This window comes from Manihot esculenta, chromosome 11 (assembly GCF_001659605.2).
Source record: "Manihot esculenta cultivar AM560-2 chromosome 11, M.esculenta_v8, whole genome shotgun sequence".
NCBI classification, from domain to species: domain Eukaryota; kingdom Viridiplantae; phylum Streptophyta; class Magnoliopsida; order Malpighiales; family Euphorbiaceae; genus Manihot; species Manihot esculenta.
The window spans coordinates 4,668,260-4,685,882 of record NC_035171.2 but is presented as its reverse complement, the minus strand read 5'-3'; the positions used below and the strand labels follow the sequence as shown (position 1 = coordinate 4,685,882).

Sequence of the window (17,623 nt, the reverse complement as noted above, 5' to 3'; positions counted from 1 at the left end):
AAATCAAGAATAATTTTAAAAAATTTATTAAAATTTTTTTTTCTTTATCAACAAAATAGTTGTTCTTTCTATTTTTACTGTTAAAAATATAATAAAAAATTAAATTATCTTGTTTTTTTTGTTTTTCTTTCATCTTTATTTTTTTGACTATTCTGTTGATAAAGAGAAAAAATAATAACGTTTCAATAAATTTTTAAAACTGTGAGAACTGATTCGTTAATAATTATAATACCTAAAAATTAAATAACGAATTTTATTTGAGAAAAAAATTAAGTTTTAAAAATTTTCTATAAACTATTTTATTCATTGAAAAAAAAATATTTTAATAAATTTTTAAAAATATAGAAATTAATTTATTAATAATAGTAATAATAAGAAAGTAAATAGTAAATTTCTTACCGGATATGTTTTCTGCCAATATATATGCATATGGAAAAATTAATTCAATATCAATCATTATTAATCTTTAAAAAATTTAGCTTGGAGCACATTCTTATTAACTAATTAATCCCTCAAACAAGCACATACATTTAGCAAGAAACACTTTTTCTTTTTTTACAAGGCGAGGTTTTCATGTATTGGATAGAGCACAAGAGTCGGAGGAGGTTCCATGCGCCTGTGGCAATGGAGCATAAGGTGACCCTTCGTACAAGTACTTGCAGTCACTTCTGACCCATATAGTTTTGGGTTCCATATTTCCTTTTAGTACTTCAACTATCTGCATCACAAAATCATCACCCAATTATTAATCAACACATACAAAATTATCAAATATTTTTATATATATACACTAAATTTTTAAATTATATGTAAATATTTTATTCACGAAAACATCCAAAAATAACTGATTTATTTTTGTGAATTTACCTGACTCATTTGTGGCCGTAACTTTACTGGTTTATATACACAAGCAACAACACAATAAATCATTCGGATCATATCATCTTTCTCATAATTGTTCTGTAATTTGGAATCAAAAAGATCTTTGCAATTTTCTGAATCCAAATCTTGGTTGTCTGCATCCAATATTTGTTTCACTAGAGGCATGGCCTGTGAATAATCCAAATAGATGTACGAAGGTCAGTTGTCAATACAAAATATTAAATTCTCACTTCAGTTTTTATAAAAATTAAAATTTTTGATTTTCGATTGTTGAAAAGATATAAAAATTTAAATGGTATTCAAATAATATTGAATTCGTAAAGGAAATTTTTGTTAATTAAAAAAAAAAAATTAAGTACCCAAATAGCTAAGCGAATATATTCCTTGCGTTGCTTTTCAAAAACGGCTAATTTCCCAGTAATTAGCTCAAGAAGCACAAGACCGAAGGAGAAGACATCGGACTTGTCGGTGAGCTTTCTATTTTGGCCATCTTTGTTGTAATACTCAGGGGGGACATAACTGCACTTAGAGAAAGTATTCATCAGATGAGGACAACCTATTTGATGAATTTTCTCTGACAAAGAAAATTTAGCGAACAAATATGATACGAATCTTACGGAGTTCCCCTTGGATCAGTGGAAACGGGAGTTGCTGAATCTGTAAAATCTTTGGAAATTCCAAAATCTCCAATCTGAAGAGTAAAAAGTCGATGGAAGTAATTTATTTTGTCATTCAAATTAATATAACATAAATTAACAATTTTTATAAATATATAATATGATATATAGTAAAAATAATTATATTATCATACCTTAGGATTAAATTTATCATCAATGAGAATATTTTCACTTTTAATATTTCGGTGAATGATTCTAGGCGTACCTAAGATATAAAATTAAAGTGTGTAAAAAATAAAGAGCATAAAATTCAATATATAAAAAAAATGAAGTTAAAACTTACAGTCTTCATGCAAATATGCCAATCCTTTTGCAGTATCCAAAGCAATTTTCATTCTGGTTGGCCAATCAATCGGGACGCTCACCGTTTCCTGCTGTCTTCTTCCCACTTGTGTAACCAAACAAGATGGCTTAATCATTTAATTCTCATGATAAATAAATTATAAATCCAAGGAGAAAGCGTGTGATAGTTTGAAAAGTACTCACCGTACAGATGAGATTTCAAAGAATTGTTGGAAACGAACTCATAAACAAGCAATCGATCAGCTTTTTCGCTGCAGTATCCGACGATCTCGACAATATTCCGGTGACGAATGCGGCCAATGGTTTTAACCTCATCCTCGAAGTGAAGTTGAGCCATTTGCTCTATCTCAGGATCTGAATGATGTTTAAGCCTCTTAACTGCAACTTGTTTACCATTAGGAAGTGTTCCTTTATAAACTTGACCAGAACCACCCTGCCCAACACGGTTGTTGTTGGAGAAATCACCTGTTGCTTTTGCTAGCTCTTCAAAGCTATACTTGGGAACACCTGGATCAAATGCTTACCCAAGTACACACATGAATTATTTTTAGTATTATAAGGTTTGTTTGTTGATTTTGTTGCTGTGCAATTTAGTGAATTAGAAATTATTTAGATAGATGCACAATATCAGAAATTAACAGAAGACATATCAAACGTAAATTCCACACATAAGCGAGATGTTTGAAATTTGATATAATATGTTTAGCAATTAACTTGTTGCATACCTTTCTCTCTGCTGTCATCATCAGTTGCTTGTATTGGAATAGCTGTTTCCTCTGTTTTAACTAATAGGAAATAAAAGAGAATCAATAAGAACTCTTGTCTTTTTTCTTTTAATACTTTTAAGTCAATAATTTGCCACTAAAAGTCAAGCAAAAATAAGATGTTAAGCAATTCCCTTGTTACATACCTTCCCCTCTGCCGTCATCATCAGTTTCTGGTACTGGAATTGGTTTTTCCTCCGGTTTTGCTAATTGAAAACAAAAGAGAATCAAATGAGAAGTCCTTTGAGTTCTTTCCCATAACAAACAAATCTTAATCATATAACGGTGACACCCAAATTAAAGCTTGCTGTTTATCTAACAATCATTCATATATAGATATGAGAAGAAAAGAAATACCTCCACTGTTTTGGCCATTAGCGTTTCCTTTCTTATTCCATAACCCGCAAAAGTAAGATCCAAACATGGCTGCCCACTAGGTTTCTTTCTGAATTCTGATACACAGCCCTCGGATGAGAGAGAGAGAGAGAGACAGAGTCAAGCTGGAAAATGAAAAGCCAGGGGTCTTTGGTGTCATTAGAAGGTCGGAATATATATATATATATATATAAGAAAATATTAAAGGAAACTAATTAATTAGTTTCATCCTACTATAAAAATTAAAATTAATTATTTCTAGTTGAATTATTTTAGCCAAAATTAACTGAATAAAATAGAGAAGAAAACTTGAGCAAGCAATCTCCAGACAGCACCCAGGCTGTCATGGCATTATTAAGAAGGTTGAATTATTAATCCATTGAGGAAGTTTTAGTCTTGGTCTGTGTATTATAAAATCGACGTATCAAAATTAATTAATCGATGATGAGTTCCAATTACAGATTAATAAATGAAGAAACTACGAAGTAGTTAGTCTGACTTTGTTAACCAATAATACGAGGGTCAATTTTTAAAATCTTGGTCATATTTAATATAGAAAACGCGTAGAAATAATTAAAATAATTTATTGGTGAAAAATTTATAAGAGAAAGAAAAAAAAATTTTAATATAACTGTTTTACAGATATAATAAATATAATTTCATAGTAAAATTCATATAAAATTGACCAAGATCATCTGTTGAATTTTTAATTCTATAATTTTACTCAATTCTAATAGCAGCAGTTAACTCTTAATTAATTTATTTTATTAAAATTGATTTTGTTTATTAGTGGTTATACTCTAAATTTTTAATTTTATTCTAAATTTTCATAAAATAATAAATCTATTCTCATTTAATTGATGATAATTTTGTCATTTAAAAAATTTATAGTAACGCAAACAAGATTTCGATTAACTTTTAAGAAATGGTAAACGATGTTTTGCTAAATCACATGTATCACAAGGTATAGAATTAGCTAAATCACATGTATCACAAGGTATGGAATTAGGGGTGAGCAAATTTAAACTAAAAAAATTGATCAAACTGAATTAATTTAAAAAATTAATTTGATTTTTTTATATATTTTATTTCGATTTGGTTTTTAATTTTAAAAATTTCAATTATTTCAGTTTGGTTCGGTTTTGATTAAAAAAAATTAAAAAAATTAAATTAAACCGATTAGTGATAATAGTATATTATTTTTAATAATATATAGAGAGATTAGATCATATTAATATTAAAATATTCTAATTAAATTTTAAAATACTAAAAATAAAGTGTAAAAAATAAAAAATTTATTAAAAATTCAAACCGATTAAACCGAATCAGACAGATTCAATTCAATTCAGTTTTTAATCAAAATCAGTTCGGTTTGATTTTTATAAATACCAAAATTTTAATTTTCGGTTTATTTAGTTCGGTTCGGTTCAAATGCGCACCCCTAGAACCGTAGATGACACTCATTAGAAAAGAAATGCACATTGATCTCAGATTCACTTGTAAGCTAATTAATTCAGAGAGAAGGTTATGGTTGAAGGTAGGAACAAACAATACCTTGTGCAGTGTTAGTGAAGGACTTAGATGACTATCTCCGGTCTTGCTTGCCAATTGACTTGATCCACTAGGTAGTTGGATAGAACAAGGTTTGAGTAAAGATTTTAAAGAGGTGAAAAGTGTGTGATTGGAACATATGAAAATGTTGCACCTATATCAATAAGTCAAGTTCTTATTCTATATTATTCTTGCAAGAACCATTATAATAAGAGATATTACTTGCGAATCTAGAGAATTCTACACGATTAGCCCCATTCACGGACTTGCCTTTCAGAATACTTATTAGCTTCTGTTGGATTAAGCTTGTCAGTTGTGCATTATTGGTTTTAGGTCTTTTAACAACTTCACTTGCTTTTACTTCAGATCCATCATCATTGTGAGTTAGGGCATTTGCAGCTTGCATATTCTTCTTCTGTTTGAACCATTCAGGATAGCAGATCAACTTGAAGCATGACTCCCTAACCTGGCTATTGTTATTGAAGATAGGTATTGCACTTTCATTTCCATTCTCCTTCTTTGTGATCTGAGCATTTGCCAATATTGTCTAGCCATTATTCACTCCTCCTATCAAGCTGTGAATTTCCCTTTATTTTTCAACTCTCGGCACCAGGAGTGAGCAGTATTCGATTCAACTAAAAAAAATTGATTAAATCGAATTAATTTAAAAATTCAGTTCGGTCTTTTATTCATTTCGGTTTAGTTCGATTTTTAATTTTAAAAATTTCGATTACTTCAGTTCGATTCAGTTTTGATAAAAAAAAATTGAAAAAATTAAACTGAACCGATTAACGATAATAATATGTTATTTTCAATAATATAGAGAAATTAGATCATATTAAAATTAAAATATTTTAATTAAATTTTAAAATATTAAAAGTAAAGTGTAAAAAATAAAAAAATTATTAAAAATTGAAATCAATAAAACTGACCGAATCAAATCAAATCAGACCGGTCGGTTTGATTTAATTTCTGATCAAAATTGATTCGGTTTGATTTTTATAAATACTAAAATTTTAATTTTTGATTTATTCGATTTGATTCGATTTTAAACCGAACCGATCGAATGCTCTAGAATAAGTTTTATTAATAGAAGTAAGAGAATCTGGTTCTTCACATGATCATAGATTGATGGATGTCGAATCCATCAATTAAAACGGATTCTCCTTTTATTGATTTAATAGAATTTATAGATAGAACGAATGAGTATCGATTCTATCGAAATCTTAAAATTGTTTAATTTAAATGCCAAGTAAAAAAAGAAAGAAAGAATTGTTTAAAAGTGAAAAAAGAAGAAAGTTTTCTATTAGAGAAATTAATTTTAAGAAAAATTAAAGAAAATAATGAAATTGGAATGATAAAATAAATAAATAATTTTAAAAAATTCAGACAAAAGTAGTCAGAGTTAGAAGTTTGCAGTTGATCACTGATTAAAAAGATGATTCATTTAATTGTTTAGTATTTGGTTATAGTGTTTATACAAGCAATCCCACCAATTCTTTCTCAAAATTAAATTAATTTGCTTAAATTAATTTCTAATTAATTAATAAGTCTATCCAGTGCTTAAATTAATTCCTAATTAATTAATAAGTCTGTCAAGCGTGAAACATAATCAATAATTGCAAGCGAATTATTTAAACCAAATCAATTAATTTCTTAATATAAATAAATATGCTAATTACTACTTGTGTTAATCCAATTAAATAATTACGTATTTATTTAGATTAATTAGCAATATATTGTCTTTTTAAAAAATTCAATAGATCTTTTGAATTCCTAAAAGACAAACCAGAGGTGGTGTTCTTTATAAACAGAAAAAAAAATGAAAATAAAAATTAATATGAATATAAATTAAAAACAAAATCTCACAATATAAATAAATCTCAACTTGATTAACTTTCAATTGAAAAAATATGTTTAGTCAGTAAGAATCATAACAAAATTAAAAAATAAATAAAAGAAAATAAAGAAAGGATTCGGCTAGAAGAAGAACCGAAAGGAGAGAATGAGAGATGAGATATATTTTCCACTTCTAAAACAGTCTTTTTATAGGATTTTTCTAAACAAAAAAAAATAATTATTCAAAATTTAAAAAGAAAAAGGTAAAATAAATCTACTACTCCTATAATTATTATCCTAATCCCGATCTGATTATATTTGTAACCATCTCAAATAGGTTTGAACTCTGTATAGCTGGCAAAATAGAAATCTTGCAATTTATTCGTTAAGTTTAGGTCACAGCATTGGATAAGACTGTACCTTCCAGATAAAAATAGCTCGAAAACAGTATCTTTTAGTTCTTTTTTACACTTTCAGCTCAAAATCTGTGCAAAATCAAAATCAAAGTAAAAAATCAATTGTTTATATTAAAATTATAGCAAAATTATGAAATTTAATATAAAAAAAATAGTGAGTTTTGCAACTCATCATAGATGTTGTCGGGTCCCATTAAGAACTGAATCACCTTGTCCCCTTTGTCAATTTCTACTTATTCCTTTGCAGCTCCACCATTGCATGTAGGACATAGCCATAAACGTGACATTTCGTCTCATAATTTCTTTAGTTTTATAAAATTCACCATAACAATCATATTTCCTTGATTAAGCGTGTTCATTTCCTCTTGATTTAGTACATCAGTAGTCCATTGCTTTTACAAAGCCGATGTGCCAATTTATTCCGTAGATCCTTGGCACTATGCGCATAGAAAAGCCTCCATAATTTCTTTGGAAATTGAGTTAAGAATGCATGAGGTTACCATACTATTAACTTTGGCTTATTTCTTAAATTTAAGTGAATATCCATTGGGTATTTTACACTTTTCAGTTATGAAACCTAACTTGTCTTTGGCTTTCAAAGTAATTAACATTAATCTACTCCAAGCTAAATAGTTGTCAACTGTTAAGTGAGCACTCATCAAATTCATACCAAGATTATTAGAACTTTGGAAGGTTAGTTTGATTTCTCTCCTTGTCCGCTTGACTACTACTTTATCCAGCCATTCTATGTGATCGTTTGCTTAGAGCGAGAGGATTTCATTGATTGAGTAAAACTGAGGAAAATCATACAGAGTACATATTCTCTATCACTAACTATTCACATATATATACAAGAGAAAGGCTCCCAAATGATCCATTTCTAGCTTATTTGCTCTTTCCCACAATCTTAACCACCTGTGGTTGACCGATATAATAACCTTGCAACAACCCTCGTGAATCATTCTTGCATGCTTGACATATTAAATTGTTGTCAGTGAAGTGCACCATTTCTAGCTTACTTGCTAGTAGAGCTTTTAGATCTGATCAATCAGACTCAAGAATCAAGTCATTTAACCGTTCAAAGCCTAATCTAGTTCAAGGAGGATAAAGATCTATTGATACCGAGTTTTGCACCTTCTGTGGTAAGAAAAAACACACAATTGACACTTGCTACAAAAAGCATGGTTATCCACTAGGTTTTAAATTCAGAACCGATTCTCCTATTGCAAATAATGTTGTTTTTGAAGATCTATTGAATGCAGCCATTGAATCTGTTCAAAGTGGTCCAAATACTCCAAATTTTATTCTTTCTCAAGATCAGTACCATAGCTTAATGAACCTATTTAAGGTCTCACAACTCAATACTTATGTAGCTTCATCAAGCTCATCACCTTCTCAGTCACAGCCTGCCTCCACCAATCTGGTTTCTTCATTTGATTCTCCATCAACAGGTACTCATTTCTCTTTGGCCTGTACTCATGGACATAATGAGTGGATTCTGGACACTTGGGCTACAGATCATACTACCTTTTCATTGACTAGCTTCAAATCCTACAAGACTATTTATCCTATCTTTGTTACTTTGTCAAATGGTACTAAAGTTTCATCTACCATATTAGGCACAGTGGAGTTCTTAATAGATCTCAGTCTTGATGATGTTCTTTATATTCCAACATTTCAATTTAATCTTTTGTCAATCACAAAGCTCACAAGATCTTCTCCCTGTTGTTTCATCTTTCATAAACATACTTGCTTTATATAGAATCTGCACGCATGGAAGATAATTGGTACAGCTGAGGTAAACAATGTGCTTTATACACTGCAACATCAGGTTAACATGCAACTTTTATGTCATCTTTATCTACCTTTGACATTTAGCATCAAAGATTTGGTTATCCTTCCACTGTCAGACTTCAAACTCTGCAAAAGCACTTACGTGGTTTTTTTGTTATAAGAAATAATCACTGTGATGTATGTCATTTTGCCAAACAAAGAAACTCTCATTTCCTATTAGCACCAGTAAAACTTCGAAGCCATTCGAACTAATTCATGTTGACATTTAAGGGCCCTTTTCTATTTCATCCATTCACAATCACAAATATTTCTTAACAATAGTGGATGACTATACAAGGTACACTTGGTTGCATTTGTTACAAGCTAAATCCCAAGTAAGGCAGTCTCTGCAAGGATTTTTTTTTCTATGGTTGAAACTCAGTTCTCATTACTGTCAAAATTGTGAGAAGTGATAACGTACCTGAGTTTGATATGCCCACTTTCTATGCAGCTAAAAGCACTATTCATCAGACTTCTTGCATTGAAATTCCTAAGCAAAATGCCATTGTTGAAAGGAATCATCAATATATCCTAAATATTGCAAGAGCTCTTCTCTTCCAATCTAATCTTTGTAAGTCCTACTGGTGTTATACTGTTGTATATGCAGTTCATCTCATCAATAGATTACCTTCCCCTATCATTTATAATAAGACACCTTATGAAATGTTGTTTAGAGTCTTTGACTCTTTTTGCTTTGCCACCACAATCACTGCTCAAAGAACTAAATTTGATCTTAGAGCTAGGAAGTGCATCTTCCTAGGCTTGAAGCAAGGCACTAACGGGTATATATTGTTGGATGTTCTTAACAGAAACATTTTTCTTTCCAGAAATGTAGTCTTTTATGAGAATATTTTCCCTCTTCATGTTCATTCCCAGTCTTTTCCCACTCTCTCTCTTTCTTCCTCAGGACACTTCTATTCCAAATGTAGATACTTATCCTTCCACCCTTCCCACCTCTACTCCTCCAATAGAATCGACTTCTTTACCTAGGCAGTCTACAAGACTTAGAAAGTCTCCAACTTATTTGCAAGATTATCATTGCAATTTATTTATCGACCATAACTGTTACTAAATCTCCAATTTCAGATACTCCTTATCCTTTAAGTTCTTTCATATCCTATGCTCATTTACCTTCTTCTCATGAACATTTTTCTCTTACCATCTCTGCTTCTTCTGAACCCAAAACCTATCATCAAGCTGTGAAACATGACTGTTGGAAATTAGCAATGCAGGCCTAAATCCAAGCTCTTGAGGAGAATTCTACATGGTAGATCACTGACTTACCACTTGGAAAGACTCCTATTGGCTACAAATGGGTCTTTAAAGTGAAATATAAAATTGATGACTATTGAAAGGTATAAAACACGTTTGGTTGCTAGGGGATACACTCAGTAAGGAGGGGATTACTTTGATACCTTCTCACCTGTGGCAAAAATGACAACTGTTAGAATACTTTTAGCCCTGGCTGCCATTCATAATTGGACTTTAGAATAGCTTGATGCCAATAATGCATTTCTTCATGAAGACCTCAACGAAGAAGTCTACATGCTTCTTCTCCCAAGATTCAAAACAGCCAATCCAAATAAGGTATGTAAGCTCCAAAAGTCCCTATATGGACTCAAACAAGCCAATAGACAATAGTTCTCCAAATTATCTCATGCTCTCATGTCTTTTAGTTATAAGCAATCTACTTTAGATCATTCTCTATTTGTGAAACAATCTGGTTCTTAAGTCACTGTCATCTTAGTATATGTAGGTAATCTCATCCTTGCTGGAACCAATCCCACAGAAATTCAATTTGTTAAGTCCTTCCTTGACACCAAATTCAAGATCAAGGACTTGGGGGAACTTAAGTTTTTCTTGGGGCTTGAAGTTTCTAGAACTCCAGTAGGCATTATACTTAATGAAATGAAATATGCTCTAGATATTCTCGTTGATACTGGATATTTGGAGGCCAAACCTGTTACAACTCCTATGGATCATAAAGCCAAGTTAAGTAAAGACACAGGAGATGTCTTAACTGATGCTCACAGTACAGACAACTCATTGGTAGATTGTTATATTTAACTTCAACTAGGCCTGATATTTCCTTTGCCATACAACAACTTAGTCAATTCATGGATAAGCCCTTTTCTGTACATCTTCAGGTTGCACACAGAGTCCTTCGATACATCAAAGGATCTCCTGGAACTAGTGTCTTCTTTCCAGCCAACTCCACTGCTCAGTTTAAAGCTTTTCAGTGATTCAGACTGGGCAGGCTGTGTGGATTCTCACAAATCTGTAATTGGCTTTTGCATTTATCTTAGTTCTTCCTTAATTAGTTAGAAAGCTAAGAAGCAAACTGCTGTATCTCATTTTTCCTCAAAAACTGAATACAGAGCTTTGGCTAGCACTACTTGTGAGCTGCAATGGTTGTCCTATCTATTAAAAGATATGTGTGTGCCTCATTATCACCCTGCATTATTATACTGTGATAACAAATCTACTCTTCAGATAACTGCCAACCCGACTTTTCATGAACGTACCAAACACATAGAGATTGATTGCCATATTGTACGAGAAAAGATACATGCTGGACTGATCAAGCTACTTCCTGTTCCTTCCTCTTCTTAGTTAGCTGATATTTGTAATAAGCCCTTAGCTACTGCTCCTTTTCTAGACATTCTGCTCAAGCTGGGTCTTGTCAATATCTACTCTCCAGCTTGCGGGGGGATATCAAATCATATAGAGGAAAATTGCACCAAAATTAGTTCCAGTTAGTTAAACAAAAGTTGGGCTGGCATTTATATTAGTTTCACGTGGTATTCTATAACCAAGACTGTTAAGGCAGTTACTTGCTCAAAAGTCTATTTATACTGAGCTTGAATGTATGTTGTACATATGAAAATAATATGAAGCAAAGCTTATCTTCTCCTTTCTTGTTAGTCATCTTTGTGCAAGCTGCAACAACAGTGATAACTTAGCTGTTTTAGCTGAACTAGCTTATTAGAATTGCGTGCAACTAAGATACTCCAAGGATTAATCAAATTCTATTGAGCTCGACTCATAATGATCATTTATTAAAGAATAACTCTGGTTATCAAATGATTGAAGAGTCGGGAGCAATGTATTTACGTAGACTCATTATTGCTTAATCTAGCAAAACCACCCATCAGAGTCATTGTTAACTATTGGTCAGTCATTGTTAACTATTGGTCATTAAGGTATATTCTCAAAATACTGATATGAACAACTGTGGCAATAGATGCATGGTTTAGTAGTATGCAATTTGTCTACTATTAATAGATAAAATGATTTATTTCACTTTTAGCATCTATCTCCCAAATGCGCCCTAAATATTTTAAAATATGCTCTTAGAATGTAATATTTTAAAGTATTTATATGCTCCTCATAGTCGGGTTGACAAGGCTTTTGGAGTTAATTCCAATAGGACTAGAATCTATTATAATTTATATTTCTTGAATAAATGAAAATTGAATTTAAAGCACAGCTGAATAAATAGCCGATTACACTCTGTATATGCACCGAATAGATAACACCTTGATGACAGGTGATTTATTTTCAGCATAATATATATATTTGTACTGTCTTTGGGACAGCGCTTGATATACAGACAGCCTTTGGGGCGTATGTCAGGTGGTCACCCTTTGGGGTAGCTCTGCACATGTGTATGACCAGTATTTTATTAGCTTTTAGGCCAAATTTGTCATCATAGAGCCTAAGATGCCAGCATTGCTTTCAGGCTGTCATTATTTTATCACACTTGAGATGCTAGCATTATCTATAGGGAACATATTATGAGTGTATGCAGATTCTATTTTTCACAGTTCATTTTATATTAATTGGATTAAACTGTATTTATTCAGCTGACTTATTTTAGCTAAATATTTGGTACTATTAAGTACCTAAACTTTATCTTTTCCCCTTTGTTCTTTATTTATCCGCTCACTGAGTATTTTGTACTCACCCTTATACTTTTATTATTTCAGTTTCTTTTCGGTGATCCGGTCAGCAGTCCGCATCTCCTAGTTTGACTTTCCTTGCACATCGTCCACTCAGAGTCTAGAGGAGGTCGGACCAATCCTAGGTCTTTTGTCATATCTTTTTGTAATTTTGAAAGATCATGTATAGATTGTACATTCTAGTGAGGAACGTATTTTGTTTAATGTAAATATATTATGAATTGACTAGAACAACCATCAGTTTTCTCTTATATGTTTAATATTTTAAAACTTATAGCAGGTTATATATATTTATATGCCTAATATTAGAGGGAACTCTGTCAGTTTTTTGAGTCATATTCATTTCTACAGATTAGAGAATGGGTGTGAAAATTTTTGGTATCAGAGCTTAGGTTATAGATTCTGTAGACTTTTCTCGAGTCAGTATTCTTAATTATATCCTGATAATTCTTTTCGTATTTTTCGTTTGTAGGACAATGCCGCCCAGAGTAGGTAATAGAAATCGGGGCCGTGGTGTTCGTACAGCTAGATTAGCTGATATTGGTCGACCTCATAGGGATCCTACAGTTACACCTCCACCTCTAGAAGGGGTGGCAGATCATATTTTACTTGAGAGCGGAGAAGGGCATGGAGATTTTGCTTCTCATGGTGTTGAATCAAGAACATATCCAACATCACCATCACCCCCTTCAGCACCTACAGTTGCACCTCGTGTTGCACCTGCAGTTCCACCTTTTGTTTCACCTGTAGCACCAGCCAATCCTTTTCAGATCAATGCAGACCTGGGTGCTTTTGTGGCACAAGTAGTTACAGCAGTTATTATAGCTAAACCTAGAGATCCGTGGGAGATAGTGGATCGTGCTAGACATTTGGGGGCTTATGATTTTGAGGGTTCTTCTGATGCTGACATTGCAGATAAATGGTTAAAGAAAGTGATAAAAGTGTTTGAATTAATGAAGTTGACTGATCCAGATAAGGTAGATAATGTACATGGATTGCTTCAAGGTAAGGCTGATGGTTGGTTTAATGGCATTCGTCGCAGACATGGAGTTAGACTGACTTGGGATCAATTTATATATGAATTTTGCCAGGAGTATTTATCAGAAAGTTACAGAAAGGGAAAACAGGATGCATTTTTCAGGTTGTTTCAAGGAAGCCTCTCAATAAGAGAGTATGTTGACAAGTTTGAAGACCTCTATTGCTTCGTTTCAGACATACTGCCTTCTGAGGAAGCTAAATGTGACAGATTCAGACAGGGTCTACATGTCAATATTAGATCATCTATGACTTGGTTCAGAGGAAATAATTTTAGAGAATTGGTGGAAGCAACCTTGAACGTTGAGAAAGTTAAGCAAAAAGAGAGAGTATGAGCAGAGGATGAGTAGGAAGCATATGCAGGGTTCACAGGGGTTCAGAGAGAGACCAGCTAAGAGAGGGAACAGTTCATTTCAGTCCAAAACTGAATACAGTGGTAGTGGTAGAGGTTCTTTTGTCAATACATAGTAGCAAGTTACTCGACCACAGTTTAGTCAGAGTTCAGTAGCACAACCGGTGGGTAGTTCCTTTGGGGCACATAAACGTGGACAAGGATAAGGATATAATTTTGGGTTTGAACAAAGGAAGAGACATTTTCCTCAATGTATCACCTGTGGTAAATATCATGCTGGGGAGTGCAGAAAATTTGATAGGGGTTGTTTTGAATGTGGTTCTTCGGGGCATTTTAAGAAAGATTATCCATTGCTGATAACTAAAGACAGTGGTTCTCAGCAAGGATCAGTGGCGCCTCAGAAGCTAAAGTATGGTAGGACACAATCACAGGGTGTACCTACGGCACAAGTTGGGCCTAGCTCAAGCAGAGCCAGTGGTGCTACTTCATCTTCTCAGACTAGACCAATGATGCAACCTGGTAGACCTCGCACTCAAGCCAGAGTCTTTGCTATGACACAGCAGGAGGCACGAGCATCTCCAGAGGTGGTGACTGGTATGTTAACCATTTTTAATAAAGATACACATTCTTATAGATCCTGGTTCTACTCACTCTTTCATATCTCAATCATTCTCTGAGTATGCTGATAGAGAATTAAAACCTTTAGATGGTGGATTAGATGTGAGTACTCCAGTTGGGGATTCTGTTGTATGTGAATATGTGTATAGGGATTGTGTTGTTAAGTTGGGCAACCATGAGCTGTTAGTGGATCTGATGCCTTTGTGTCTACAAGATCTGGATGTTATCCTAGGTATGGATTGGTTATCCCGTCATCATGCCACAGTAGATTGCTTTGAGAAATTAGTGGTATTTAATAGTCCAGAAGGGTCCAAGTTCACTTTCTTTGGGGAGAGGCGTTTACTTCCTTCTTATGTGATTTCCACCATGACCACTAGGAAGATGCTTCGGAAGGGTTGTCAAGCGCATTTAGCCTATGTGGTGGACAGTAACCTTGAAGGACCTAAATTGGAGGATATACCAATAGTGAGTGAGTTTCCTGATGTATTTCCTGAAGAACTTCCTGGGTTGCCTCTAGATAGAGAGATTGAATTCTCTATTGATTTAAATCTAGGTACAACTCCTATTTCTATGGCACCATACAGAATGGCCCCAGTAGAATTAAAAGAGTTAAAAGCACAATTGCAAGAGTTACTTGATAAAGGTTTCATAAGACCCAGTGTTTCACCTTGGGGAGCCCCGGTGCTATTTGTGAAGAAGAAGGATGGTTCCTTAAGGTTGTGTATTGACTACAGACAATTGAATCGAGTCACTGTGCGAAATAAGTATCCTTTACCCCGCATTGATGATCTTTTTGATCAGCTCCAAGGTGCTAAAGTATTCTCTAAGGTTGATTTGCGGTCTGGGTATCATCAATTGAAGATCAAGGAGTCTGAAATACCCAAGACAGCCTTTAGAACTCGTTACGGGCATTATGAGTTCCTCGTTATGTCTTTTGGGTTAACTAATGCATCCGCTGCTTTTATGGATCTCATGAATAGGGTGTTTAAGCCCTACTTGGATAGCTTTGTTATTGTGTTTATTGATGACATCTTAGTATATTCCCGTAGCAAGGAAGAGCATGAGATGCATTTACGGATAGTACTGCAAATTTTAAGGAATAAGCAACAATATGCTAAATTGAGCAAATGTGAGTTCTGGCTTGATCGGGTGGTTTTCTTGGGACATGTTATCTCAGTAGATGGAGTTTTGGTTGATCCTAAGAAGATTGAAGCAGTAGTCAATTGGGACCCTCCAACTAATGTTACAGAGGTTAGAAGTTTTCTGGGCTTAGCAGGGTATTATCGTCGCTTTGTTCAGGATTTCTCCATCATTGCAGCACCATTGACTAAACTCCTTCGAAAGAATGCAAAATTTGAATGGACAGATGAATGTCAAGAGAGTTTTGAGAAGCTTAAAACATGTCTCACATCAGCCCCAGTTCTTACCCTACCCTCAGGTACAGATGGATTTATGGTGTATAGTGATGCTTCTCATAAGGGTTTAGGCTGTGTACTCATGCAACATGGGAAGGTGATAGCTTATGCTTCTAGACAGCTTAGACCACATGAATTAAATTATCCCACCCATGATCTGGAATTAGCTGCAGTTGTGTTTGCATTAAAGACATAGAGGTATTATCTTTATGGCGTGACTTGCCAGATTTTTACAGATCACAAGAGTTTGAAGTATCTTCTCACACAGAAGGAGTTGAATTTAAGGCAGAGACGGTGGATTGAGTTACTTAAGGACTACGACTGTACTATTGAATATCATCCAGGTAAAGCTAATGTGGTAGCTGATGCCCTTAGTCGCAAGTCCTTTAGTAATTTGGCTTATCTCAAAACAGTTCGGCTTCCCTTGTTACTAGAGATCAGATCCTTAAGGGTAGAACTAGCAGTGGATGATGCAGGAGCATTGTTGGCAACTCTCAAAGTTCAACCAGTTTTGATAGAAAAAGTCAAGGAAAGTCAAAATCAAGATGAGCAGTTGAGTAAGATCAGTAATGAGGTAAGAGATGGCACCCGTACTGACTTTTCCCTAAGGGAGGATGAGACTTTAATGTTTGGTGATAGACTATGTGTACCCAGAGTGGAAAGTTTGAAGAAAGAGATTATGGAGGAAGCTCATTGTTCTGCTTACTCTATGCATCCAGGCAGTACAAAAATGTATAGAGATCTTAAGGAAAATTATTGGTGGCCAGGCATGAAGAAAGAAATAGCTGACTTTGTGTCCATATGCTTAGTTTGCCAACAGATTAAAGCAGAACATCAACATCCAACAGGAAACCTGCAACCGCTCTCTATTCCGGAATGGAAGTGGGAACACATTACTATGGATTTTGTTTCTGGGTTACCTCGTACTTCGCACGGATATAATGCAGTATGGGTGATAGTTGATAGATTAACCAGGTCAGCACACTTTTTGCCTGTCAGGATGGATTATTCTTTAGACAAATTAGCAGAGATCTATGTCCATGAAATTGTAAGACTCCATGGTGCTTCAATTTCTATTGTTTCAGATAGAGATCCAAGATTCACTTCTCGTTTTTGGCCTAGCTTGAAAAATGCTTTAGGCACCAAGTTGAAGTTTAGCACTTCCTTTCACCCTCAAACTGATGGTCAATCAGAAAGAACTATTCAGACCTTGGAGGATATGCTGAGAGCTTGTGTGATGGAGTTTAAAGGAAGCTGGGATAAGTATGTGCATTTAATGGAGTTTTCTTATAATAATAGTTATCATTCGAGTATCGGCATGGTTCCTTATGAAACTTTGTATGGGAGGAGATGCAGAACACCATTGTGTTGGAATGAGGTAGGGGAAAGACAATTAGAAGGTCCAGAACTAGTACAACACACTACAGATAAAATTCAGATGATCAAAAGTAGATTAAAAGCAGCACAAGACAGACAGAAGAGTTATGCAGATCTGAAGAGAAGGGATATTGAATATAATGTTGGCGACAAGGTATTCCTAAAGATCTCTCCTTGGAAAGGGGTTGTACGTTTTGGCAAACGTGGAAAATTGAGTCCGCGAT

General features: G+C 33.8%; 1 protein-coding gene across 2 annotated transcripts; it reads right to left on the bottom strand.

Annotated features, from left to right (window-relative positions):
• Window positions 1-465: 465 nt before the first annotated feature.
• Window positions 466-3,164, bottom strand: LOC110626160 (proline-rich receptor-like protein kinase PERK1). 2 transcript variants are annotated; one of them, XM_021771931.2, is made up of 10 exons: window positions 2,984-3,164; window positions 2,773-2,832; window positions 2,588-2,647; window positions 2,046-2,381; window positions 1,843-1,947; window positions 1,694-1,764; window positions 1,500-1,573; window positions 1,242-1,401; window positions 868-1,050; window positions 466-718 (listed from the first exon to the last, which is right to left on the bottom strand). In XM_021771931.2, exons 1-10 carry the CDS (start codon window positions 3,048-3,050, stop codon window positions 572-574), a joined length of 1,263 nt encoding a protein of 420 aa, XP_021627623.1. In that variant the 5' UTR covers window positions 3,051-3,164; the 3' UTR covers window positions 466-571. The 2 variants fall into 2 exon arrangements, with proteins under 2 accessions (XP_021627623.1, XP_021627624.1); XM_021771932.2 differs by having other exon boundaries at window positions 2,046-2,369; window positions 2,984-3,163.
• Window positions 3,165-17,623: the final 14,459 nt, after the last annotated feature.